The sequence below is a fragment of the Budorcas taxicolor genome, chromosome 13, assembly GCF_023091745.1.
Source record: "Budorcas taxicolor isolate Tak-1 chromosome 13, Takin1.1, whole genome shotgun sequence".
In the NCBI taxonomy this organism is placed as follows: domain Eukaryota; kingdom Metazoa; phylum Chordata; class Mammalia; order Artiodactyla; family Bovidae; genus Budorcas; species Budorcas taxicolor.
In genome coordinates, this window is record NC_068922.1 from 72,516,894 (window position 1) to 72,544,878 (window position 27,985).

The 27,985-nt window shown below is 45.5% G+C and overlaps 2 protein-coding genes across 3 annotated transcripts in view; both read right to left on the minus strand.

The window, feature by feature from the left end:
• Positions 1-3,178, minus strand: part of JPH2 (junctophilin 2) — a 73,424-nt gene extending 70,246 nt beyond the window's left edge. Inside the window, 1 exon segment of the mRNA XM_052650547.1 lies at positions 2,328-3,178. Within this exon segment, the coding sequence (XP_052506507.1) occupies positions 2,328-2,706 (379 nt within the window). The 5' untranslated portion in view covers positions 2,707-3,178.
• An 8,651-nt stretch (positions 3,179-11,829) lies between these two features.
• On the minus strand, positions 11,830-22,076 carry OSER1 (oxidative stress responsive serine rich 1). Of its 2 annotated transcripts, XM_052650783.1 has the most exons (4): positions 21,918-22,076; positions 18,124-18,240; positions 15,148-15,261; positions 11,830-13,046 (listed from the first exon to the last, which is right to left on the minus strand). In XM_052650783.1, the coding sequence occupies exons 2-4, from the start codon at positions 18,198-18,200 to the stop codon at positions 12,362-12,364; spliced, it is 876 nt and encodes a 291-aa protein (XP_052506743.1). In that variant the 5' UTR covers positions 18,201-18,240; positions 21,918-22,076; the 3' UTR covers positions 11,830-12,361. The 2 variants fall into 2 exon arrangements, with proteins under 2 accessions (XP_052506743.1, XP_052506744.1); XM_052650784.1 differs by lacking the exon at positions 21,918-22,076 and having other exon boundaries at positions 18,080-18,215.
• Between the last annotated feature and the right edge of the window lie 5,909 nt (positions 22,077-27,985).

Consider the following 27,985-nt stretch of genomic DNA (forward strand, 5'->3'; position numbering starts at 1 on the left):
TGCTGGCTTCCTAATAGTCACTCAATAAATATTTACTGAATGAATTAGTGATAGTTAATAGTAATAATGGCAACTGCACATTCATCCCATGAGAAAGCTTAAGAGAGGTTAGTATAAATTCATTTTAGGGATGAGGAAACTGAAGCTCCAAGAGACAAGAGAATACGATAGGGGCAGAGTGGTGATCCAAGGCTGCCCGGCTCCCAGCCGTCCCTAATCCCAGGATCTTATTTGTCCACATTCCCCTCAGTGCTACCCAGGATGGGGCAAAGGGCAGGTCCTTAACAACCCCTGGGAAAACTGATGACAGGTTGATTAAAGAGATTTTCCGAAGCAGTGGCCACATCTAATTTTGGAGGGTTGTGCTTGGGGGAGAGGATCTCTGAGGTTTCCAGACCCCCTGGATGTGGGGCTGTCTCATCCGAGAGGAGAATCTGGGCTTCTGACAAACCAGAGGGGCAGACCTCGCAATGACCTGGCCTGAAGGGCTCCTGGATATGCCTAGGCTAAAACCCAGGGCGCTGCAAACCTTCATGTCCTAGCCCATGCCCACATCTCCAGCGGCAGCCCCGGCAGCCCAGCCTGCACCCCTCGTTCACGCCTCTCCCACTCCTCGTTCACGCCTCTCCCACTCCTCCCTGCCCCCAGGTGTTCTTGCTGTTCCTCGTAGGTACATACATACGTGCCAAGCCCAGTCCCATCTCAGAGCCTCTGCAATCGCCATTCCCTCTGCCTGGGCTCTTCCTTCCTTCTCCCATCCTCCCCACTTGAGTACTCAGACACCCGCCCTCCAAAAAAAAAATTACCCTCTTCCCTCTCTGCTAGTTTTTCTGTAACACAGGTAACTTTTGGAAATTGCATCTGTGTTTGTTTTCCTGTTTATTTCTGTTTTCTTCACTAGACAGGGAGCTTCCTGAGGACTTTGCTTGCTCACTGCCTCGGACCCTGGGACTTGCTTTGGGAGGGTGCCTGACACATCACTTGTGCTCTATGAAGGAATGAATGGGTTTTCCCTGTTTTAGACATATTGGGACATCAGCCTGTAGTTTCCCAGAAATAATGCTGTATCCCTGTGACTCACATCCATGCTCACACACACACACACACACACACACACACACACACACTGTGTGGGGAGGAGCAATACGGTAGGGAAGGGAAGGGACTTTCTGCACATGCATATTTGCATCACTTTGCCTGGTTCACTGATGCCCAGCAAGCCTGCAGGGACTAACTCCACTTGGTAACTGGAACATGTGAGGTTTGCTCTCTGCTCATCCCCAGTGCTCTGCGCAGTGACTAGTATAAACACCTGAGCTGCACTGAATTGCAGAGGTTCTGCAAACAGCTCAAGGTTACCAAATTAGAAAATGTGGAGCCAGATTTAGTCCAATTCCAGCCAGCCATTGTGCCACGAAAACTGTTAACAACCTGTTAACATCCAGGTGTGCTGGAGGTTGAGCCCTCACCAGATAGCCAGCAGTAGGTAACCCAGTCAGAAGCCCACCCTATACCTGAGACCACTGTCTACAAGCCTCACAAAAACAATCTTCCCATCAAGATGCAGTTCCGATGCCACCTCCTCTAAAGCCTCCCCTGACCTCCTCAGACCTAACTTTCCTTTTCCGCCACAGCACACTGTAAATACTTGTATATAATTGTTTGTCTGCAAGCATATCTTTGAACCCATGGACTCTATCCTATTTCTCTCTACCTCTAACCCTTTTTACAATGCCTGGTGAATAAGTGGTACTACAGAAATATTCACTGAACGAAAGTATGCTTGGGTGGATAGATGGATGGATGGATGAGTGGATGGATGGATAGATGAGTGGATGGATGGACGGATGGATAGATGGATGGATGGATGAGTGGGTGGATGGATGGATGAGTGGGTGGATGGATGGATGGGTAAATGGATGAGTGGATGGGGGGTGGATAGATGAATGAATGAATGAACACTTCATGATCTACTGGCTGAAAATAATTTTCATGGCAAAATTGACATTAGACACCAGATCTTCTGGAGTATATTCCAGAGCTCTCTGTACACCTAGCCTGCCACAGTGGCAGTGGTGTCTTATTGAATGTGTCTTGAATGTGTGTTTTTATGACAGGCCTTGTACCAAGCATGTCTGCCAATTCTCTCGGCAGCTCCGTTATTGACCTCACTTTTCCTGACAATGAAATGGATGCAGAGAGAGGTGGAGCTGCTTGCCCGATGCCACACAGCAAATCATATCCTGGCCCCTCCTGCCCCACCCTCCACCACCTTCCTCACCCCATCTGGCCCCTCCCCAGGTCTGCAGGCTGCAGGCCGGGCTCACCTCCATCCGCGTAGGTCTCGGTGCCATAGCCGTCCTGCAGGCCGTTGTTCCAAGTGCCCTCATACTTGGCACCACTGCTGCTGCTCTGCCGGGTCCCGTAGCGGCCCTTGAAGCCGTGTGTCCACTCGCCCTTGTAGAGCCAGCGTCCCTTGGTCTCTATGCCCAGCCCGTGCCGTTTGCCCTGGCTCCAGTATCCCTCGAAGGTGTTTCCGCTGGGCCAGGTGTAGACACCCGCCACTTCAAAGCCAAAGTTCCAGGAGCCCGAGTATTCCCCCTGGCCCTTGGGGCCCGTGCACAGGCCGTGCCCGTGGGCCTTGCCCCCCTCCCAGCCCCCACAGTACGCCCCACCATCATCAAAGTCAAAGCGACCCCCGCTCATCTCATCGTAGCCCCCGACCTCTTCACCGTTCTCCAGCTTTGGGGGAGAAGGTGATGGGGAGAGGGGGTGCCAGCAACTCTCTCCAAGCAGCTCAGGGCTGGGCGCCCCCCTGACTCACCGCGCCTCGGGAGGAGGGAAGCGAGATGCCACCCGAGGCTGCAGGAACCTAGGAGCCAAGTCAGCACTGAGTCGGGCGGTCAGTGCCATGCCTGGGAGGCCCCCACTCAGTCGGCCAGAGGAAGGCTGCCAACCGAGGAGGAAGTGGGAAGGAAAGGTTCGAAGTTTCCACAGAGTGTCCCCAACCTGGCTTCCATGGAGTCAAAGGAAAAAGTGCTGTGATCCCTTTAAGAAGTGCAATGGGAGGGGTGGGGTGGAGGGGTCCCCAGTCTGTCTTCAAAAAGGAGAACTTTTCCTCGGTGACAGCCCCCAGCTCAGAGGCTGAATTCCCGGCAGCCGGCTGGCCCCCTTCTCCTCCACCCGCCCCCCCCCCCCCCCGGGTGTGCCGGGCTGTGATTCCGCGCCCTGCCCCGCCCCCCTCCAATCCTACCCTCCTCCTGGGATGGAAAGGTCAGTGTTGCCCTAACAAGGCCATTGGATCTCAGAGGCTGCTCCCAAAATAACCCCCCGGCCGGCCCAGCCTCCTTCAAAGCGGGAGGGGTGTTTCAAACTGGGCTAGTGCTTCAGACTCGGGGAGTGGCTGGAGGGATGAGGAAGGGAAGCTGAGAGCAAGTGTGGGTAGTCGGGGCAGGCGGTAGGCGGCTTTTCTTCTCTTGGGTAAAGAAGAGCTCCCTTCCACCTCCCGGGTCCCTTGAGTGTCCGGCAGGGAGGGGAGAGGAAGACCCAGTCCTGAAACACTTTGAAATCCCCCTGAGTGTAGAAGCTGGCGAACCTCAGCACTCGCGCCACTCATATGCCCCGACAGGACCCGGGGCTATCAGAGCATCGCTGCCAACCCCATAAAGGAATCTGGTGACTTAAAGAGAAAGGAATGGGCATGGGGTCACATATGCTTTTGAAAGCGGAGGAGGAAACTCGGGAAGAAAGGTGAAGTTCTAGAAACAGTGCGGTTAGATAAAGTGAATCTAAGTCTGACACAACCCAATTCCCGCCCCGCCCCCGCACCCTGGGAAAACCCCGGGAAGAGCCCCGTGCAAGAAGCATCATCTGGATCACTCCCTTTCTCTCTTCTCAAGGGCAAGGAGCCCACCCTCTGCTCTCTGGTTCCAAGACGATCTCCTGTACCGCCAGGAGATCGTCTTAGAAATACTCAAGGATCATGTTTTTTGTTTTTTTAAATTCTCTTTCCAAGCTCTCTTTTGCTGTGCTCTCCTAAGAGCCTGGGAGGCCAGATTTCAGAAAGCTCCCAGGGCAAGGTCAACAGCAAAGAGACTGACCAGCCCTCAGGTTCCCACCGAACTCCAGGAAAAGGGACAAATAAATCTCCATGATGAGAGGCGGTGGCCAAGACCTAGGGGTGGAAATTTCAGACTTCCCTGGTGGTCCAGTGGTTAAGAATCCGCCTGCCAGTGCAGGAGACACAGGTTTGATCCCTGGTTCTGGAAGATCCTACATACCCTGGAGCAGCTAAGCCCGTGCGCCACAGCTACTGAGCCTGAGCGCCTGGAGCCGGTGCTGCGCAACAAGAGAAGCCACCGCAATGAGAAGCCCGCTCACCGCAACTAGAGAAAAGCCCTCGGGCGGCGACGAAGACCCGGTGCAGCCAAAACTAATAAACAAATAACAGATTTAGGGTTTTATTTTTAAAAATGGAAATCCCAACTGAACCCAGGGTTAATAGGAGCACAGTAATTCTGTGAAAGAGAGGAGCCAGCAAGCACAGGAAGCTGTGCAAGCGTGTGTGTGTGTGTGTGTGTGTGTCCGTGTGTGTGTCTGTGTGTGTGTTGGGGGGGGTGTGTGTGGCAGTGAGGAGGATAGAAATCACCAAAAAAAAAAAAGCCCAGAAGGCACTTGAGAACATTCAACTATTATTATCTGACTTCAAACGAATCTGTCATGCTCTGAAACCCATGATGACTTAAGCCACTTCAAGTCACCACCAAAGATGTGTCCTTGTTTAAGAAATGGATAGACAAGCCTCTCTCCCTTCACCCTTAGCTGATCCTGGTTCTTATTACCACTTGGTTCCTTTCTTCTTCACAGTCCCCTGCCTTGAAGAACCCTTCTCTGCCCACATTTTACCCCCAGATAGAAACACCCAGCCCCAGAGCTCTTTGCCAAGCAGACACGCAGCAAAAAGCAGCAGATAAAGACTGTCTCGTCTGGGTTTTGACTCACCCCAGCCCCCTGCCCCGCAGGTTGCCTGACAGCCTGGTCGCCCAGTTCACTGCTGAGGCCATCTCAGTGCTGCCCCTATAGAACTCTGCTGTTGCCACTTCTGACCAACCCTGGAAAACCACGCATTTCTTTCCACCTCTGCTCTCCAGGGGACAGGAAAGAGCATCTCCAACTGGAAGCCAGAGGACTCTGAGTTCAATACCCTTTGTAGTTTAAATGCCCGGCAAATCGGCATAATCCTGTCCTAAGGCTGGGCGGCTGGCTGCTGTGTCCTAGCGAGCTGTTCCAAGTGTAGCAACTGTTCATCCATACGCCTCCCTACGGTGGTTCCTCCCAACGGCTAGTACACGTAAAAGTCACCTGTGGAACTTAAAAATGGGAACAGATTCCGGAATCCCACCCCCTCCCCAACCTACCAGATTGTCCTGGGAGGAGGCTCCAGCACTTGCATCCTTTTTAAAATCTCCTTGGACAAATCTGACTCATTCCCAGTAAAGAACTACTGTAGGTTTTCAAATTAAGAAACAGTTTCTTAATAATGTACAGATCCATGCCTTCACTGTGTAGGGTAGATAGTTATGGAATTAGATTTGTGTTCAGATCCTAGTTCTGGCCCTCACAAACTGTGTGGCTTTAGACTAATTGTTAATTTCTCTAAGTCACAAATTCTTTGTCTGTAAAAGCACCTATCTCAAAGGATTCTTAGGGTTTTTTTTTCTAATTTATTTATTTTTTAATTGAAGGATAATTTACAAAGTTTTTTTGTTTTCTGCCAAATATCAATGTGGGTCAGCCATAGGTATACATATGTCCCCTCCCTCTTGAATATCCCTCCCAAGAATTGTCAGTTTCAAGGATAATAGTATCTACTTTATATGGCTGGATGAGGATTAAGTGAGCTAATGGTGTAAAAACACTTGTGCATGCATGCTAAGTCACTTCAGTCATGCCTGACTCTTTGTGACCCTATGGACAATAGCCCACCAGCCTCCTCTGTCCATGGGATTCTCCAGGCAAGAACACTGGAGCGGGTTGCCATGTCCTCCTCCAGGGGATCTTCTCAACCGAGGGAAGTCTGCATTGGGTCTGTTACCTCTACATGCACTGGCAAGCATGTTCTTAACCACTAGCGCCACCTGGGGAAGCCTGTAAAATGGCTCAGAAGACACTAAATACCTAATAAATGTTTGCTATTATTAATATTATCCTCACACGATAGATTGCTTTTCACAACCTAAATGTCCATTGACAAGTGAATGGATCAAGAAGATGAGGTACATACGCATGAGGGAACACTGCTGCTGCTGCTGCTGAGTCACTGCAGTCGTGTCCAACTCTGTGTGGCCCCATAGATGGCAGCCCACCAGGCTCCCCTGTCCCTGAGATTCTCCAGGCAAGAGTATCGGAGTGGGGTGCCATTTCCTTCTCCAATGCATGAAAGCGAACAGTGAAAGTGAACTCGCTCAGTCATATCTGACTCAGCGACCCCATGGACTGCGGCCAACCAGGCTCCTCCATCCATAGGATTTTCCAGGCAAGAGTACTGGAGTGGGGTGCCATTGCCTTCTCCGACGAGGGACTACTACTCAGCCATAAAAAGAATGAAATGTCATTTGAGGCAACATTGATGAACCTAGAAATTATCACTTAGTAAGTGGCATCTGGTCCCATCACTTCATGGGAAATAGATGGGGAAACAGTGGAAACAGGGTCAGACTTTATTTTGGGGGGCTCCAAAATCACTGTAGATGGTGATTGCAGCCAGGAAATTAAAAGACACTTACTCCTTGGAAGGAAAGTTATGACCAACCTAGAAAGCGTATTCAAAATCAGAGACATTACTTTGCCAACAAAGGTCCGTCTAGTCAAAGCTATGGTTTTTCCAGTAGTCATGTATAGATGTGAGAGTTGGACTGTGAGGAAAGCTGAGCGCCGAAGGATTGATGCTTTTGAACTGTGGTGTTGGAGAAGACTCTTGAGAGTCCCTTGGACTGCAAGGAGATCCAACCAGTCCTTTCTAAAGGAGATCAGTCCTGAGTGTTCATTGGAAGGACTAATGCTAAAGCTGAAACTCCAATACTTTGGCCACCTAATGCAAAGAGTTGACTCACTGGAAAAGACCCTGATGCTGGGAGGGATTGGGGGCAGGAGGAGAAGGGGACGACAGAGGATGAGATGGCTGGATGGCATCACCGATTCGATAGACATGAGTTTGAGTGAACTCCGGGAGTTGGTGATGGACAGGGAGGCCTGGCATGCTACGATTCACGATGTCGCAAAGAGCTGGACACAACTGAGCGACTGAACTGTACTGAACTGAGCTGAAGTAAGTCAGAAAGAGAGAGACAAATACCATATGATATCATTTATGTGTGGAATCTAAAATATGACAAAAAATAAAGTTATCTACGAAACAGAAACAGACTCATGGACATAGAGAATAAACTCATGGTTGTCAAGGTAGCAGGCAGGATGAGGGAAGGATGTGGTGGGAGTTTGAGATTAGCAGATGCAAACTATTATATATAGATTGGATAAACAACAAGGTCCTACTGTAGCACAGGGAACTATATTCAATATTCTGTGGTGGACCATAATGGAAAAGAATATGAAAAAGAATGCATGTGTACGTATAACTGAATCACTGCGCTGTATGGCAGAAATTAACAGTGTTGTAAATCAGCTATACTTGAATAAAATAAAATAAATTTAAAAAAATAAGTTGCTTTTCACACTATCATGCTTAATAAAATTATTACCAAAGGGAAGAAAGTGAAAGTGAAGTCGCTCAGTCATGTCCGACTCTTTGTGACCCCATGGACTGTAGCCCACCAGGCTCCTCCCTCCATGGGATTCTCCAAGCAAGAGTACTGGAGTGGGTTGCCATTTCCTTCTCCAGGGGATCTTCCTGACCTGGGGATCGAACCTGGGTTTCTCGCATTGCAGCCAGATGCTTTAACCTCTGAACCACCAGGGAAGCCTAAGGGAAGAATCACCCCTTAAATATTAAGTACCTTAACACTGAAGCACTCCTTACTCTTCCCAATGTGTATTTACTCAACATTACCCTGTGATTTTCCCCTTTTCAAACTGATAAGTTAGATTATTGGCAAAGGGACAATGATTTCTTGACAGTTTAAGTGAGGATTTCTCTGGCGGTCCAGTAGTTAAGATGCTGCGCTTCCAACGTAGCGGGCACGAGATCAATCCCTGGTCGGGAAACTAAGATCCCACAGGCCGTGCAGCACAGCCAGAAGTTTCGGTCAATTTTTTTGCCAAATTTGGTACCGGCCTTACCTGACCAGCCATCACTTCTTTGCCTCGCCCTTTAAACCAGTGACTTTCAGGGAAAGGGAGACCCCTTGTGGCCACATGTGCATTACAACAAATTTTTCTTAGAAAAACCAAGTTCTACATTTGAAACTTGGAACGAATTTTAAATTGCTTCTAAAGGTAGCTATCCCATTCTCTCTTTTTCGCAGGTTTTTCTCACTCCACAGTGTTGTTCTTCGGTCAGAAGGTGCAGTCACTTGCTTCCCTTGTCTCTTCAATCTCTAGAGTGACTGCTTCCAAGTGAGGCAGGGGAGGAAGGGACTGAAAATCCAGAACAGAGAGGAACGCACACAGAAATCTACTCGGGGCTCACGTTCCTTCTCAGCACCGAAGACTTAGTTAAAGAAGCCTCACCTCCCCAGACAAGTTACCTGGCTGGGTTATATGCCTTCCGACACGCTCACGCTGACTCCTTCCCCCACCTATGAGCTGTCTGAAGCAAAGATTATCTTCCTTTCAAAAAAAAAAAAAAAAGCCTGAATACCTCCGAAGTGCCTGCCTGGCACTTCAGCTCATCTTTCTGTGCCCAGCACCCTCACAAACTACGTGCCCTCATCTTTCCTTCCTATTTGGCAGCTGACAACTCCCGTCTTGAGATGCTTTTTCACTCTACTCCTAAGGCTTGTCTCTCGGTTCTGTCCTGCCTCATTGGCTGCTCCCACACGAGTCTTCTGCAGGTTCCTCCTCATTGCCCGGAGCTCTAGACTTTGAAAATGACACAGAGCTTGGTCCTCTTACCGAGTATCTACATTTACTCTCTAGGTGATCTCCTTTGGCAGCAGAGTTTTCAGTAACACCCACACCCTGATGGCTCCTAACTTTGGATCTCCAGCCTGTCCTGCTCCTGATCTTCAGTTGCATATCCAACCACCGACTCAGCATCTCTACATGATATCAAAACCAAACTCCCAAAGTCTCCTCCCAAATTTGCTCCTCCAGCCAACTCCCACTGTATTAAACCTTGGGAATCAAACTTAATTTCAATCCTTCTCTCACACCTTATGTGCACACATGCTAAATTGCTTCAGTCATGTCTGACTCATTGAAGCCCTATGGACTGAAGTCTGCCAGGCGCTTCTGTCCATGGAACTCTCCAGACAAGAATACTGGAATGGCTTGCCATGCCCTCCTCCAGGGGATCTTCCTGACTTAGGGATCAAACCCATGTCTCTTATGTCTCCTGCACTGGCAGGTGGGTTTCTTACCACTGAACTTCCCTGGTGGCTCAGATGGTAAAGGATCCGCCTGCAATGCGGGAGACCTGAGTTAGATTCTGGGTTAGGAAGATCCCCCTGGAGAAGGCAACGGCAACCCACTCCAGTGTTCTTGCCTGCAGAACCCCCGTGGACAGAGGAGCCTGGCGGGCTACAGACTAGGGGGTCGCAAAGAGCCGGACATGACTGAGCGACTTTCACTCACTCACTCTTTACCACGAGCACCCCCTGAGAAGCCCATATCCTTAAATCCATCACACCTTATATCCATCAGCAAATCCCTTTAGCTCGACCTTCAGAATAATTCTAGGTCTCCTCTCCTGCACTGCTAAGGGTCTGAGCCACTTGAAACCGTTGTCTGATTCACTGCAGTAGCCTCCTGACTGCCTCCTTCCTTTCCCTTTGCCTAGCTCCCCTCTTAGTCTACAGAGCAGCCAGTGCTCTTTATAAAAGACAAGTCTGATGTCTCTCCTGTCCTCCAGACCCCCTCAAAGGCTCCCTGTCTCCTCACAAACCAACGCCTTTAAAACGGCCCAGGAGGGTCTCCAGGATCTGCCCGTGACCCATGCTTCTGTGACCTCGCCTGCTTCAAGGAATGCTGCCAGGAATGCTCTTCCCCCAAATATCCACATGGCTCACTCTCGTTATCTTCAGGTCTCAGCTCAAATGCCACCTCCTCACAGAAACTTCTCTGACTACAAATGAAACAGCAATTCCTCCCCCTGCCCTAGCCCTTGCTGTCTCCTAATCCTCCTCTCTCCATAGCATTTTCTCCAAGGATATGATGATGCCCTATTCCCAGCATCTGGTATAGCATGACTGTGTTGACAGCACTTAGTGAAGATTTGTTGAATGAATGTTCAATGAAGTTACACGTCAGGATGCTACTTTTCAAAACATCAGAGTAAAAATCCCTCAAACCACAATTTGAATCTGTTTTCCAGGATGCATCTGACAAACATTGGTCCCACAAGTTGGACTCACAAATGGTCGACTGTTCCAATTAGGGACACATATTAAAGCTGGCCCAACTGGGTTTGGTGGCGTGATCTTGGACTTCCAAGATTCAGGTTTAAAGGAAGATTCTGACTAAGATGTAAATCTTACAACTCATTCCTGCAAATCCAGAGTTCCCAAGCTTTTGTCCAAGTGTGGATTTCTCCAACAGGTTACTCAGCCATTGGAACTTGGTCCTTTTCAGTTCTGACGCTCCTCCTAACAACTCTGAGTAAAAAGCGGGCATCACTTACCCTTCTCCTGTGACTGTTCTGTTAATATACAGAATTGAGTTAATAATTGGACTGCTGCTTTGAAAAGCAAACTAAAACCTTAAAGACTTAACAGACTTAGGAATTATTTTAATTCAAGTAACATGTTCAGCTCAATTTGCTCTTCTTTCTAGTAAAAAAGGAAAAGCAAAACACTAGCTATGTAACTTAGGGAGTGGGTGGGGGAGGGGCCATAGGTGCCTTTATAACCGTAAGCGCTAGCGGCCTAGGTTCAGTTCAGTTCAGTCGCTCAGTCGTCTCCAACTGTTTGCGACCCCGTGGACTGCAGCACGCCAGGCTTCCCTGTCCCATCACCAGCTCCTGGGGCTTGCTCAAACTATGTCCATCGAGTTGGTGATGCCATCCAACCATGTCATCCTGTTGTCCCCTTCTCTCCTCCTGCCTTTGATCTTTCCCAGCATCAGGGTCTTTTCCAATGAGTCAGTTTTTTGTTATCAGGTAGCCAAAGTATTGGAGTTTCAGCTTCAGCATCAGTCCTTCCAATGAATACTATATTCATTGGATAGATCCAATTAGAGAAGAGAATGGCAAACCAGTATTCTTGCCTTATATGGCAGCATGTCAAATTCACTTTGGAACCACCCGGAAAAGAGAGGGTTCTTCCTCCAGTGGAAACTGTGGACAGACTTTTGTATGAAACTTTGGAGGGAGCTGTGGCCTGGTTGGCCTTTATTACAGGACACAGCATGGGTAAAATTATCTTTGGGGCCTGCTGGGGTGGGAGGGCAGTAGAAAGAGATATTATCTATTCAGAACATTTGAAACTGAGGTATGAGATCTACACTGCAAGTGACCGAACATGCCATATATACCAGAATGCCAGAGATGGAGCAGATACACGGCAGTGTCCAACATCACACCCCTTTCCCGCAACGAAGCAGCCCACTCCAAGCTGCTTCTCACGTAAGAAACCTTATGTGACGTGTCTCAGGCGAAGAGCACCAGCAGGGGTTTGCTTGGTGATGGTTAATGATTCTCTCAAACAATACAGGGCAGGCCAGCCAGTTTATTTATATTGAATCTAAACCTTAGATCTCTGGCTTAACAGTAACATAGCAAACCTTTAAAGACACAATAAATCTTACGTAAATCAGAGATGGTTTAAACCTGTCATGTAACTTCCAATACCGCTGGGCTGGCAACTACAGCATGACAAACGTTCGGTCCAGTTATAAAACCACATTTCATCTTCCTTGGCACCCAAATCTTAACACACATCTGAAAAATGCAGTTTTTTCAAAGGCTTTCACCATAAACCCGCTCCTACCAGTCAAGCAATGACCATTTGTTCATCCCCCAGGGACATTTCTAAATGATCTGCTCACCTTGGTGGGTATGTAAGAACTCAGAAAGTTAAGTTTAAAGAACGAACATTAACTGACTGAGATGCCAAGAAAAGTTTTTATTGCAAGCACAGTGAGCAGAAGGAGATGTCTTCTCACACAAAGTAGCTGCAAGGTCTGCTGTTAACTAACTCTCTGACAACCCTTCATTGGTTAAAGCATAGCAAGGAGCTTCTTGCTCTCAGGTGTACATCATTTCTGCCATGTGGGACATTTTCTTGGGGATATACAAGTAATATTCCATGTAGCCCGACAGGTCCTCAATGGTCACGTCATCCACGTAGACGCGAGCCTGCTCAGAACAGGAACGGGGAGAGCCAGACAGAGTTCTCGTGTGAAGCGACTGAGAGTAGTCCTCAAGTGTGGATCTTCGTTCTGGGGCCAAGGGAGGGACATTCTGCAGGCCTGAAAAGGAATATACCTCCATGTCATGCCACCTCTTACACTGGCACTCCTTGCCTATGCATGCACATGGCTTGCCCAGGTTTAGCTTGGAGACCGATTGAAAGTCAGAGAGATCACTGGCCTGGAGACTTGCTTGGGAGACTTGGGGAGCATCAGAGGAATCTTCCTCCTTACTCTCTGATGGGAGCCTTGGAACCGAAGTTCTCAAAGGCTCAGCAACCGCCCCTGTGTGATTAGTATCGAGAGAAGATGAGCATTCTCCTGCATTGAACTCTTTAGGGGTTGAAATTCCCAGCCCACTGCTGCCATCAGGGGAGTCAGTCTGGCTTTTGTGCTTGAGCTGGCTGCTGGAAGAAGCTATTGTACTGCAATGTATGAACTTTGGAGGATGAAGGACAGGAGACTTGGAACGGCGGCGACGCTGGGTTCTCACTGCTCCTCGTGAAGATTTCCTTGTAGACCTAAGAGGAAAAAACACACAAGAGGATGTTGGGATACAGAGTTCTTCTAAAGAGATCTTTTAAAATGGTTGGGAAATTGCCACCTCTCTGGTGAATGAGTGGAAGTAAGTTCTCCCCAAAGACGTGTGCCCACCTCCACTGTCAAGCTGCCTGAGTCTGTGCATCTCAAAAACTCCAACACCGCCTTACTACAGGAGAGGTTAAAGGTTGTTTTAAGTCATGTTTCTCAGACCAAACATTTGGTGCAGTAGACCTGTCCGCCCTGTCCCAACTGTTGGCTTAGGAACTTCTGACCAGTGGTTTGGGGAAGCACCCTGCACAGACAACTTAGAAAAACCTCAATGCTGGGCTCCATGCTCTGAACAAGGCAGTTTCAGTATCACCGCGGGGGGTGCTAATGCTATAAATAGTCACTCGTTCAACAGAATGACAGATTAAGAATTCATTTCTATCACTGGAAACAGCTGAAAAATAGATTTAGACACTCTCAAGTTTTCAGATAGTGGGAATTATCAGGCACAGTATGTAATTTTTATAAAAACTCTTTAATAAGAATTGTGCGAAGAGAAAAAGGTTCAAAATTGCCAAGCAAATTTCAAAGAGATAATGGCCGAGCAATTTTCTGAATTGATACAGAGAATCTACAAACCAGCAAACAAGCAGGACAACTACTTGGAGAATACCAAAAACAACAGGAACATCTTAAAAGCAGCTAGAGACTAGATGGATTATTGCCGAAAGAAGAAAAATTAAGTCTGAAAGTAGGCTTTTCAACAACATGGAAGCCAGAAGACAATACCTTCAAGTGCTAAAAGAAAATAACTGTTAACTAGGACCATGATTTCAGGTCTACTAAATCAGGTATACCTTTCAAGAAAAAGGATGAAATAAAGACATTTTCAGAGAAACATTCTATATGGACAACTAACAGAGAGCCTCCCCCCACCACCCCCCGCTTTTAAACCACATAACAGACTTCTTTAGGAAGAGAGTGACCCTAGATGGAAGCTCTGATGCTACAATGGTGAGAGTAAAGAAAGCATACATGAGACGAATCTAAACACATACCCTCTAATTTACATAAAATGACGTAGGGTCAATAAAACTGAACTGGTAAGACAAAAAATAAGTGACAGAACTGAAGGACGGGCCATCACATCGTGGAAGGAGATTGGAGCAAACCAGTTCTGAGGAGGAAGGCGAAGAGAAACAAGGTATGGAATTTCCAAACCAATGAAAGGAAAACTGGTATGGAGAAAAACAAACATATTCCAAACAATTTTTTAAATGGGGAGGAAAGGGAAGGTGGGAATGAAAGAAATAAAAAAGGAAAAGCAGGACAAACAGCATGAAAAAGCAGAACAAATCCAAATATATCAATAATCAAAATAAATGTAAGTTTAAAAAAAAGACTGACTGAGTAAAATGAAATAAGCCATACATATTTATATCAGACACACCAAAAATTCTGAAACACAAAATAGTTGAAAATATAATAGAAAAAGATACACTAGGCAAATACTAAAAGACAACTGTATTAGTTTTATTAATTCCAGACAAAACAGACTTTATGACAAAGCCATTATAGGGGATTAAGAAGGTCACTAAATACAGCAAAAGTCTCAATTTATCAGGAAGAAAACATTCTAAACTGGCATGAACCTAGACTATAAACAAAACAGCTTCAAAACGATAAAGCAAAAATATAGAACTTACAGAGAAAATAAACAAATGTACTCCACTGGGGGAGACTTCAACAAACCCCTCAATTATTAATAGCCCAAGCTAACAACAACAAAATTATTTGAAAAAAGATCCTATAAATAAGACATTTAAAAGCTTACTTTAATGGACATTTATAAAACCTAAGAATGATCAGAGGAGAGCCATTCTTCTCAAACACACATAGAACATTCATAAAAACTGACAACGAACCAGGCCAGACAGCAAGTCTCAGCAAATTCACAAGAAAGGCTCCTCTTTCACTGGTGCGTCCTGGGCTCTGTATCATTAGACATTCTCTTTTGAATTCTCAGGAAAGAAAATCCAGTAATACGTTGAGGTGTTGGGATAAAAACCACCTGCAGTGAGAAGTTCTTACCCATGCCAACTGTCTTTAGATGCACATGCGGTCTTAGGTTTGGTATCCTCTGCTGCTGCTCTGACTGACGCTCTGACACTTGTGCCTTCTCCAACAGACAGAGATACTATGGACCTGAAGACAAGAACAGAGTTTCGAGTTTCCTGCTTAGAAAACCATGCAAGAACACACTGCTCTCACCAACCCAAATGCAACTTGTGTCAATACCTTTATTGCCTTTTCAGTTTGCTTTTCTCAAGAATTGCTCAGCTTTTACTGTAAACTGTCCTCCAAAACCAAACTTGGAGGATCCCTAAGAGCTCACAGTTCCAAAACGTAAGCTAAAGAATGATTCTTAAGTATAACCAGCAGTGTGATAAAAATAGACTGTTTATCTGGGGCAGATCAGGCCTTATGTCCAGGGAGAGTGCTAATGGCACTGAGCACTTATTTTATGTGGGCAAACCAGAACTGTGGAAACCAAGTGCAGGAGGATGAACTTCAGGAGACTCAATCTAACTTTGGGAGACTCAAGCTAAATGAATCCTTTTTCAAATAGTATATAACTTACACAAAATATTCTGATTTTTACAACCAATAAACCTGAAATATTACTCAGTTAAATCTCTGCAGTTTAAAACTACACAAGTAACGTGGGTTCTCAGTAAAGAAGATGAAAAAATTTAGAAGAGAAAAGAATCAACTCTAATTTCACAATCCAGAGGTCAACATTCACATTTAACATCAAATTCTTCTGGACCTTTTCAATATACACACACGCACGTACACAGGGCTCCTACTATACACGCTGCAGCACTGTACTAACCTATAGAAAGAGACAGTCTAGTAAGTGACAAGATGCCCACTCACTGAAATATAACTTAAAAGCTGGCAATAACTAAATGTCGAATAACAGAAAATACCATACTGTATAAAATTAGTGTTGTTCGGTACACAATGGGATATTAGGAATTTATTAAAAATTAAGTGTACAAAGAACTTTTAATGACATGGGAGAATGCTTATAATATTAAGGGAAAACAGCATGGATGAATACCTGTACATATATTATGATTTCAACTGTGTAAAAACAGTGATATTACAGATGATTTAGATACTAACAATGGTAATGGTAAGTTGTGATTTTTACTTTTGTATCCATTTTATGATTTATAAATAAGCATGTATTATGCTATATACATATATAGTCTGAAAAAAAGAACTATCATGTTTTGCAATTAAATATATAGTCTGTCCTGATAAAACAAATACCATTAGGAACCAAAACCCGTTCAACAGGATCATGCTAAATTCCTTGGCAAGGCTTGGTTAGTTTATGAGTCACTACCTCACATGTTCCATTTGTAAATCAGCAACGATTCGAAACCACCACCTAGAATTGTATGATACACTACACAAGTCTTATCCTGCTTAGTCACAGTAATGACTCACTCCTGTACTCTTACTTGGTTTTCTGAAATGTTCTCCACTGCTCCGTCTCTTTACAATTTTACACACAGTAGACTGCAAGCTACAAATACATAATACCGGACCATAAACTGTAGAGTATTTTGAAAGATTTTATGTTCCAAGTAATTTTTAGGGGCACAGAAATAGCTTAATTTTAAGTTCCAACAAAAATACCAGGAAAGAAGTCTGTGTATCAAGAGTTAAGTAAATTTATACACTAAGGGATTTACATATACCCGTGCATTTGTAAGTATTTTCCTGATTAAAAAATTGCATGTCTATACCAGAAATCACAGAAAATTACACTATGACTAGAGTCTGGAACTATGTGTTTCTCTGCTTTGTTTCTGCTTCCCAAAATAGCAAGTACTAATCAATTCTAATGGCAAGATGACCATATTGGCAAAATCACTAGGAGAAGATACTTATTTGCTGTATCATGGAAACAATGTCAGCACCTGTAACAGCTACTGTGCAAATCTATGAGTATAAATTTTCTCATTTGGTAGGCCAAAAACAGTATTAGCAATAGGCAGGCAGCTGTAACAACTAACATCTATTTAATTTTACTATGCACCAGGTACTAAATGTGTTTCTTCATGTTGTCTTCAAGGTACCATAAAAAGGAATGGTTAAGAGCAGAGGTTCTGGGGAAAAATTATCTGGGTTCAGATTCCGGCTCTACCACGTCTAACCAATGTGACCTTTTACAAGACAATTCATCTGTAGCTCCTCGGTAAACTATATAGTAGACTCTGTGCTGTCTATATTCTGAGTTGGTAGTGAGGATTAGATGGTATGTACAAAGTACTTCAGTCAGTATTGAGGGCACAGTAAAATGAGTGAAAAATTTTAACAGTCATTATTGCTCCTTGCTGAGTGTTGGGTTTCCGTTCATGAAATGAAATATTGTTATATCCATTAAAATTTAAGATTATCTTCTGGCCTGAGGCAAAGAATGGGGATGAAAAGAGTCCTGCATAGAACATTTTGCAAAGGGTGAAATATTAACATTCAGACAGCAGCTGGTCTGCAGGTGCTCTAATTAGTTTGGCCAAAGGGTCCAAGACTATTGATCTCAGTGACAGAACCCTAATGAATAGAGGTTTCCATAGTGATAGGCTCAGCGATCAGAGCCCATGAAATTCACAATGTCTGCAGAGATTCCTATTGAACCAACTCACTTTCAGTGAAAAATACTGTGATTCCCTAGAGGTGTAGGAGGAATTCTCTGATGGGACACTGACTGCTAATGTGTGATTAAAAAGAGGCAGGGGACAGGGAAAGCGGTACTCTACCAAAGTTAATTCCCAACCTTGGAATACAAATGAGCAGCTACTTCTCAAAATTTAACAGAAGAGCTTCTTTTATAACAATGTTATACAGAATTTGGTAAAATATCACACTATTAACATTTATACTTCCTACAAATAAAAAGAAACTTTAGAATAGAAAGAGCTCCCTTGAGGAAATGTCTACTTACATCTAGTAAACAATTCCCCAATAATATACTTCATATTTAATTACCCTGATGCATCCACTCTTAGTTTCTTGAAAGCAGTTTGTAGACTCTCCTCCTCTCCATCCTTGGCTTCCGATTTCATTGTGAAACTTTTTACACTACTATGGATGTTCCGGTTAATACTAAAAAAAAAAAGAAGAAAAATTAAATGAGCAAAGTGAAAACAGGTTAAAATCTGTATTCCTGATCCTACCATTGCTTCTTAGTGGGATAAAGTGCAAATTTCTATTTCTAAAAGGAAGTTTCAATGATTAGGAAACCGCAGGTATTATTTCTTAAGAGGAGACAAATGAAATTATACAGAAAACATGTTTTTATTATGATGGTATTTAAACCGTCCAAATACTTGATCCCAACATCCTGTTTCACAGTTTTGGAAATTAGATCACATTACCTAAAATCTGTGTTTCAGTATACTTTTTGACAGGAAGGGAAATCCCTCCAGTTGTAGAAGTCTAGAAACCTACAGAAAAAATGATCATTGCATTGGAAATAAAAGGGAAAAGCTTAGCCTCCAAGACTCTGATCTTTAAAACGCTACTCTTAAAAAGTGTATATATGTATATGCAAACATTCACTTTCCTGTGTACTTGAAACTAATATTGTAAATCAACTATATATACTTCAGCAAAAATTTTTAAACAACAAAAAAACCCGCTGTTGGGTATTTGTCTCATCTAATGCTAAATATTTCAGATAATAACAACTACATGACACATGACAGTGTTTCTCTAAAGCAATCCTGACGCAGATATCAATATTTATACTCGTATTAATAATCACACAGATAGATATCACGCTGTTACCACTGTCAAGGCAGGATTACAAACATGTTTCAATGATACTGACTACTCCACACACTATCTATAAGGTTGACACCTTTGCTTTCTTTAGCTTCTAATACTTTCTCACAAAGATAGATGAACTATACTTGTAACTCAAAATCTTAAATGTAGCTAAAGAGGAAGTAAAGGAAAAACCTGAAATTGTTCTACAGATACACCTTTAAATGATCTCTACCTAATCAACTAGCTTGATTAACCAAAGTTCTCCATTTCCCCTACCCTGATTTTTATATTTAAACCAAAAGGGGGGGGGGGCAGACCAACCAAAACAACAAGAGATACAATAGAGAAGTTAATCAATTCAGTGACTCTAATCGCTCCATTTTTTTTACTTTTAGGGTAAAAAATTTCCTGATACCAAATCCAGAATGAAAAAAGTTTCTATAAACGTATTACTGGAAATCAGAAAGAAAAAAGTAAAACAAAAAAATAATAAAATGAGGAATTTTTAAAGCATTCACTTCACCTTCTCTATTTCTACCCCGCTACCCCACCCCCCACCCCCACCCCGCCTTGGGCACTCTCCCAGTGAACAGTGCCTGGATCCTTGGAGCCTCTTTGATTCTATATCTGCTCATTTCTCAGGGGTGGGTTTGATGTTATTGTGAGACCTCTAATATTCTAAAGGTCAGAGTGTCATAATATGTTTGATAATGTAACTACGCAGTACCAGAGACAGAATTAGGAAGCAAGGAATCAATAGTTTTATTTATGTGTAGAAGGTATTTTAGGCAGACTTCTCTGAGAACACTGAAAACAGTCTCAAAAGAATTTATCCAGTTTTCACCTCAACTTCTTAAAACAAAATATTGAAATACACTCCCCACATATATTTTGCTGGTTTATTTAACGAGTACGTCACTGTGAAGAAACGGTATCAATTCCGTATTTCACCAGCTACTAATTCAGTTCTAGATTTACAGGAGGATCCTCTCCCAGATATCATATATATATATGTATATTTATACCTGGGGAGAGGGGTGACCAAAGATCAGATATTCTCTTATTTTTGAAGCTCCACAGCATCTAAAACGGTGCTATCCGTAGGCTGTAAACAAATTCCTCCTGCTGGCAGAACTAAAATAAAGTTTTTATTAGTTTTCCTCAATTACTTAATGACCAGTCAAACGCTGGCCCTCACAGAGGAACATCATCTGAGCCAGTCTCCCCACTCCTCTGGACCCCACACAATCTCTCTTCCCGCCTCTCTAGAAATCAGCACACATCACATCTACATATGCACTGCTGAATTCTACAGGCAGAAATCCATTCCTTACACAAATATTGACAGAATCCCTACAATGTGCTTTTAGCACTAGTCTGGATGCTTAGGCATATAAGTGTGAACCCAGTCTATGAACCCCATTCCTACCCTAACACTGTGCTAAGATGTTTTGCACTCAGATAAATAGAACTTTTAATTATACAGGGCTAATTTAACATACTGTAAATGACCTCCAGATGTTAATACAAACTCCACTAACATTCTTACTGACACACTAAAAGATCCATCATTTACAAACCAAAACAGACCAGAATAAGACTGGCTACCAACTAAAACTCTAGGAATAAAGTTCCATCTAAACTATTTTCAGACTTCGAGCATTTTGATTACTCATCTTTTCCCTCAGTTAAATTAACCCAGAGCAAAGGTGAATCTCAGGTATGACCTTAACAGCTAAATAGTAGCGTGTTTGTAACTTTATAAGGCTTTACCATGCTCCTCCCTCTTCCCATTCACTCAAATCAAGAGCTGCACAACCAACTCCGGGGATCTGACACTTGATTTATCTTCATTAAGTTTGTGGGAGACGTTCTTGCCGATTCTTACTGCACTATCTTCTTGAAATTGAACAATCCTCGCAAAGGTCAAACTTTTAAAGTTACTTTGAGTCAAATCACACGGGGATCTGGAGTTTCCCTTAACCTTTCAAAAAACAAAACAAAACAAAACAAAACCACAAAATTCTTCTAAGGTCCTCCATCAAAAGGGCAAATTCCTGACTTTTCTCTGACTTTAAACGAAGAGTAAGTCTCACAATATTATTTATATCTTGCAATTTTAACCAAGCCCACTTAACAACCACAAGCCTAGGTCCAAATTTCCCGGACCCTGAAAAGACCTGAGAACGATCAATAAAGGATCCGCGCGTAAGCGTGTCATCACAATGTTAAATAAAGCTTTTAGAAAATTTCCCAGCCCAGCAGGAAGCATGGAGTCCGGGAAAAGAAAATCCTGTCCAGCAACTCTGGAGGACGCAAACAAGACGAAGTTGCAACAATCGGCCCCGGAGACAAAACACGTTCACGTCTCTCTACCCACTCAACTTCTACACCCTCGGTGCCAGATACAACACAATGTTAATTCTTTTCACGCAGAAACTGGGTCGGTCGTGGTTAAACACGATCGGGTGGGGAAAGCTCAGGGCCTGGGGGGGTTCGGGAAGTGGGGATGTGTCCGGCGCCCGAATCCGCCCGGGCTCTCCCGCTGCAAAGTTTCCCCTTAAGAATACTCCCCCGGCCAGGATGAGAGGCCTGCGTCGGGCCAAAGGAGTGAGGGATCCAGAAGGAGGCGGGAACAGAGCCGAAGAGGCAGCCAACGAGACTGGGGCTCGAGAACCAGCGGGAAAGGGCGGGAAGGGGCAAAGGGCGGCCGAGGAGGACGAAAAGGGGAAGCTGCGGACGGGAGGGAGAGGGCGGAGGCACGGCGCGGGGGCCGCGGAGGCGGGAAGGGGCGAGAGAGAAGAGCCTCTGGCAGGGCCAGGCCGCAGTGGCCGAGGGGGCGCGGAAAGGCGCAGGCCCGGCCCGGACGGCCCGGCCCAGGCGGCCAGCGCCGGCGGGCGACGCGGCTCGACGTGAGGCGGGAGGGCCAGAGGAAGCCGCCGGTGGCCAGGCCGGGCCAGGAGGCCCAGACGCGGTGACGCGGCGCGTCCGCGTCACGTCAGGGTACTCACCTGCTCACAGCAGGGACGCTCCGGTAAGCCAGTTCGGTCAGTTTAGAACGGCTCTCCACGATCACAGCGCCTGACTGACCCGGATCCAAACCCGCGGAGGGACGACCAGCGCCTCCGAAGTCGCACTGCGCCTGCGTCACCCAGGCACGCGCCCCGCCCCCTTCTCATTCTCCTCCCATCTTGAGGACTTGGCGACGCGGGAGGGCAGCGGCTGCGCAGGCGCGAGGCCGTGGCCGCGCGTCTCAAAAGCCTGGCTCCAGCCCCTCGCGAAACACGTGCGCCTGACGTCATTTCCTGTTATTCTCTTCACTGGCTCCTCCCTCCGCGAAGGGTTCGCCGGGGATGGGATTTTGGGGCTTGCCCGCTTCTTCTCCTTGGTCAGGTGAGTGAGTGGGCGTGCTTCACCAGCCAGCCGCCTCCACTTCTGCGGGTCTCCTGGTGTTTGGTGCTGTACCTGGAATTGACAAGGCTGCGGGATTCCTCGGGGTGAGGCCATGATGGGGGAATCTTCACGGCAATGGACCCCGTCTGAGCGATTGGCGAGAGTCCCCTCGACGCCCGAATTGGACTTGCTGCGACATCTCCAGAGCTCCCGCGAGAGCCCTCCCCTCCCAAGGATCTTCCAGGGCTGCAGAGAAATCAAGGAGGTATTCGACACGGTCAGAACCGTGAACGTGACACCGGAATCGGAACTGAAATGCCTTTAGTATATCCCTGTTGTTTGACTTGAGGCAACTCGCTTTTTCGTCTCTGGGCCTCAGTTTCTCCTTTCGGACTATTTCAGCGAATCTCGTTGTTTTTTTTTCCCAGGCGTGGACTCCTTTGAGAATCTGGGGAGAACTGTAGGCCATCTCGACAGGGAGACGCACATGCACACTCAATTTTGCGAAAAGGTTTGAGCAGGTCACCTAAGTAGGTGTTTTTAGGTATCTTGTCTATTTGTATGACTCATGACAGGCTGAGAAGGAGTGGGCTTCCCTTCAGCTGCCACTCCCTCCAACAAGAGGAGTGGTTCTGCGGAGTTCGCTGTACCTCTCTCCTCACTCACCGCACCCAAGCTCCCGTCTGCAGCCCTCAGATCAGCTATCAGGGCTGTATGGGAAAAGATGGCTTTCCTCAATAGAATGGGCTAAAGTTGGTCCTGGCCCAGCCTTTAAGTGAAGTTGTCACCGGAACCAAAACAGGACCCTCCCACTCCCCAGGACCTTAGCTATAATCACCTAGCTAGATAGGCTGCTGAAAATGTATATTTAACCTACCTACAGCTAGATCTTGGAAGGCCTGACCCATGTACAGGTCACTGGACATGGTTGTTAAAGCATGCCATGGGCTCTGGGTAAAACATTCTAAATCTCCTTGTTAGCAGGAGAGGCTCAGTAACTGACAGCGGATGAAAAAAACCTGTTAATTGCGAACTTCCAACATCAAGCCTAATAATGCTAATAATGGTTGTCCTCCACTATGCAACAGCCATGCACATGTTTGCACATTTAATATTCCTGTGGTTTTTGCACATTTTACAGAGAGGATAACTGGGACTCAGATAACTTGTTCTGTCACCCATTGTCCTGTGTCATACAGTGCTAGAAAGTGACAAAATAAGGATTGAAACAGTCTCAGAAGCCTGGCCATCCATTGCTGCCCATCTCTCAACATCTCTTAGAAAAGAGTAAGAAACAGGAAAGTATTCCTGGTGGGCTGCTGCTGCTGCTGCTAAGTCGCTTCAGTCGTGTCCGATTCTATGTGACCCCATAGACGGCAGCCCACCAGGCTTCTCCGTCCATGGGATTCGCCAGGCAAGAGTACTGGAGTGGGGTGCCATTGCCTTCTCCCCCTGGTGGTCTAGTGGTTGGGATTTGGCACTTTCACTGCTATGGCTAGGGATTAGTCCTTGGTCAGGAAACTGTAATCCCTCTAGTTGCCTCACGTGGCCAAAATTATTTTAAAAAAAAAGAAACAGGAAAATACGATGCATTTTTTTCCCTCAGTGAATTTCCCAAGTGAATTTCATCATGACCAAAGATGTGTTCTTAAGCTGTTTGAAAATACTGCTTCAGATAAAACCACACATTCTTGAGGGCAAGGACTGTATCTAGATGAGTTGAATTCCCAAAGCCTAAGACAGATCCTGGAGGTTACTAGGTGCTCCATACAGTTTTGATGAATTCTTCATTTTACCTTATTTATACCCATATGGCATTAAAATACTAAAACAAAAATGGTTTTAAATGCTTCGTTTTAGGTAAGCATGTCTCCATCATAAAGTTGGATGCTTTCTGAGAACGTAGCTCACTTCTTGGGGAGTATTCGAAAGATGAGAGCCTCTAGGAAATAAAGTCTGTTAACTCATACCTCATTGATGTCTCCTGAAACTTCACATCATTAGATACAGGCCTGACTCACTGGTACCTCCTGACTTAGAATGAGGGAGAAGCCACAAGCCACGTGACCTGAGGGAACCAGAATCCCAGTGTGCTGCTTACATCAGCAACACAGGATCTTTCTAGCCATAGAGAAGGCCCTGAACTTATGTGGAGACTTTCTGTTCAGGAAATTGACTTGGTATTAACGCACATAGTAATGCCGTCTAACCAGAATCTATGAAATGAAAGTTATTCACTCAGTCGTGTCCAACTCTGCAACCCCATGGACTGTGTATCGTGCCTGGCTCCTCTGTCCATGGAATTCTTCAGGCAAGAGTACTGGGGTGGGTAGCCATTTCCTTCTCCAGGGCATCTTCTCAACCCAGGGATTGAACCCATGTCTCCTGCATTGTGGGCAGATTCTTCACTGTTTGAGCCACTAGGCAAGCCCATCAGAAAGCTAAGGTAGCTGTAAAATTCCTTCAACAGTGTATTTCCTTGTTACATGAATCTTATAAGTGCTTGAATGCATGCGTGTGTGCTCAGTTGCTCAGTGTGTCCAACTCTTTGCAACCACATGGACTCTAGCCAACCAGGCTCCTCTGTCCATGGGATTATCCTGACATGTATATAGAGTGGGTTGCCATTTCCTTCTCCAGGAAAGTGATTGAATAGAGGAGACTTAACTCCATCAAATTATACTGCAGAAATAATTTATATAGGAAGATAACTTTTGATTTAAAATAAAATTTTTTTAATTTTAAAATCAAAGCTTTTGATTTTCAAAAAATCAGAGAAGTTGTGTGTGAATAGTAGGGGCAGGGAGAGGACGTCAACAATAATTTGCTTTCTAGTTTGAGCGACTGAATGGGTATTGTTGCCTATTTCTCTCTCTCTTTTTTTTCTTTTTTTTTTTTGGCCACACCACACAGCATAGAATGTGGGATCTTAGTTCTGTGACCAGGGATCAAGTCCACATCCCCTCATCTCTGCATTGGAAGTGTGATGTCTTAACCACTGTACTGCCTGGCAAGTTCCTGTTGCCTGTTTCTAATGTCACTGTCGAATCCAGTTGACAGAGGACAGATGAAGAACCACAGTTAAGTGGAAGATCACAATAAAAGCTAATACTTGTTTAGCTTTTCCTATGTGTCAAAAGACTTATTTTAATTTCTCACAATGGTCCCATGTGATTATCCTTATCTTCATTTTCCAGATGAGGAAACAAGCCAAGAGAAGCTAAGTAACTTGTGTGCCTGAGGTCACATAGCTGGTGAGTGGTGGATTTGGAATTTGAATGGAGGTGCTCAGGCTAGAGTCTGCTCTCACATGCTCTGTGCCTTCCTGTGATAGAATACTTCTAAATGATGAGCTCAGTTTAGACACATTGACCTTCAGAGATTTTAGGGGCAGCCACATGGAGGTGTCCAAGGAACAGAAAGAGAAACGGGTCTGAAGTTCAAGTGAGAGATTTGGACTGGAAAGAGATTGTGGAGTCAGCACGCAGGTGGCCAGTGGAGCCATAGGGAGGGCAAGCCCACTCCCCCACCCCTCACTGGAGAGGTGGGAACTATCAGGAGGAACGAAACAAGTGGGGCATGGGGTTACTTGGAGTTTCTGGCTAAGATTTCATGGTGGTGGTGGTTTAGACACTTAAGTCATGTCCTACTCTTGTGACCCATGGACTGCAGCCCACCAGGCTCCCTTGTCCATGGGATTCTCCAGGCAAGAACACTGGAGTGGGTTGCCATTCATAGCCATATATTTTTTTTAAAAGGTAGGGGGAACCCTGGGAGGCAAGCAGTAAGCATTCCAGTTGTGGGGAAGGTATCTTTCCTTTGTACATGAATAAACTGGCATCAGATCTCTAGGTCACCAGCCAATATTCGTTGAGTCCATGTCCTTGAATTTGTTCAGCTCTGGGGCCCCTGACATGGCAAAGTTCTTGGACCCACAGCCCTAAGGACATCCTGGGTGGTGATGACCCTCCCAGCTCTTTCTTCCCTGAGATCCCATTTAGTGGCCTGTTGACTTCCTGGACTTTTTTTTTTTTTTTTTTGGTTCTTCACAGCAACTGAAGGGCTTCCAGCTCTTCTGTCTACCCCCTCTCAGCTTTGTCAGCCCAGGGCCCCTCTCCATCTCCAGGGCTCCAAAATTAGGTGCCTGGAGTCCCAAGTGACATTTCTCAACTCCAGGCACCACCTCAAGTTAGTTTTTTTTAGCCTTTTATTCATACATTTCTTGTGTCTCTAACTAGATTCTAAGCTTCCAGAGACCAAAAAGCATATTTCCTCCTCCAGCTTTCCCACATTCCCCACCCCACCCCCCACAGCCTCTATTTCCCCTGCAGGTGCATGGGTTAAATGTCCCTATACCCAGTGCTCCTCCCCTAACCCTCAACGCTTCCCCATCGTCAGTGGGATTGCCTCATGTGACCAGGGTACCTGGCACAGAGTATGCTACAGAATCTACTGCGTGAGAGCCTGCCAATTGATCAGTCCATCATCTTGCTCAGTAAATAATTATTTGCCTGCTGCCTTTTGAGACCTGTAACTGGGGCTGTTGGCTCCTTTGACAAGTTAATATTAGTCAGCAGGGCGCTTCACAACAGTCCCTTGTTTGGGGAAGAATAGGCAAGAGGTCACCCTGCTTATTTAACTTATATGTAGAGTACATCTTGAGAGTGCTGGGCTGGAGGAAGCACAAGCTGGAATCAAGATTGCTGGGAGAAATATCAATAACCTCAGATATGCAGATAACACCACTCTTATGGCAGAAAGTGAAGAAGAACTAAAAAGCCTCTTGATGAAAGTGAAAGAGGAGAGTGGAAAAGTTGTCTTCAAGCTCAACATTCAGAAAACGAAGATCATGGCATCTGGTCCCATCACTTCATAGCAGATAGATGGGGAAACAGTGGAAGCAGTGTCAGACTTTATTTTTTGGGGCTCCAAAATCACTCCAGATGGTGACTGCAGCCATGAAATTAGAAGACGCTTACTCCTTGGAAGGAAAATTATGAGCAACCTAGATAGCATATTCAAAAGCAGAGACATTACTTTGCTGACTAAGGTCCATCTAGTCAAGGCTATGGTTTTTCCAGTGGTCATGTATGGATGTGAGAGTTGAACTATAAAGAAAGCTGAGCACCGAAGAATTGATGCTTTTGAACTGTGGTGTTGGAGAAGACTCTTGAGCGTCCCTTGGACTGCAAGGAGATCCAACCAGTCCATCCTAAGGGAGATCAGTCCTGGGTGTCCATGTTGAAGCTGAAACTCCGATACTTTGGCCACCTGATGCAAAGAGCTGACTCATTGAAAAAGACCCTGATGCTGGGAAAGATTGAGGACAGGAGGAGAAGGGGGCAACAGAGGATGAGATGGTTGGATGGCATCATCGACTCAATGGACATGGGTTTGGGTGGACTCCAGGAGTTGGTGATGGACAAGGAGGCCTGGCGTGCTGCAGTTCATGGGGTCACAAAGAGTCGGACACGACTGAGCGACTGAACTGAACTGAGCTGAAGCAAGAGGTGGGGAAGCAAAGATTAACTGTGCTTTCCTGTCATTCTATTCTTAGCCCCCAAAGCTGTTATAGTCCATTAGTTGATAGTTGCCTTCCTCAGATGTTGACTGAGGGAACAGGAAGGGAAAGGGGACTTCTGGTTGCCTTGCTAAGTGACCTCACTGCATCCCTCTGCTGACTTAG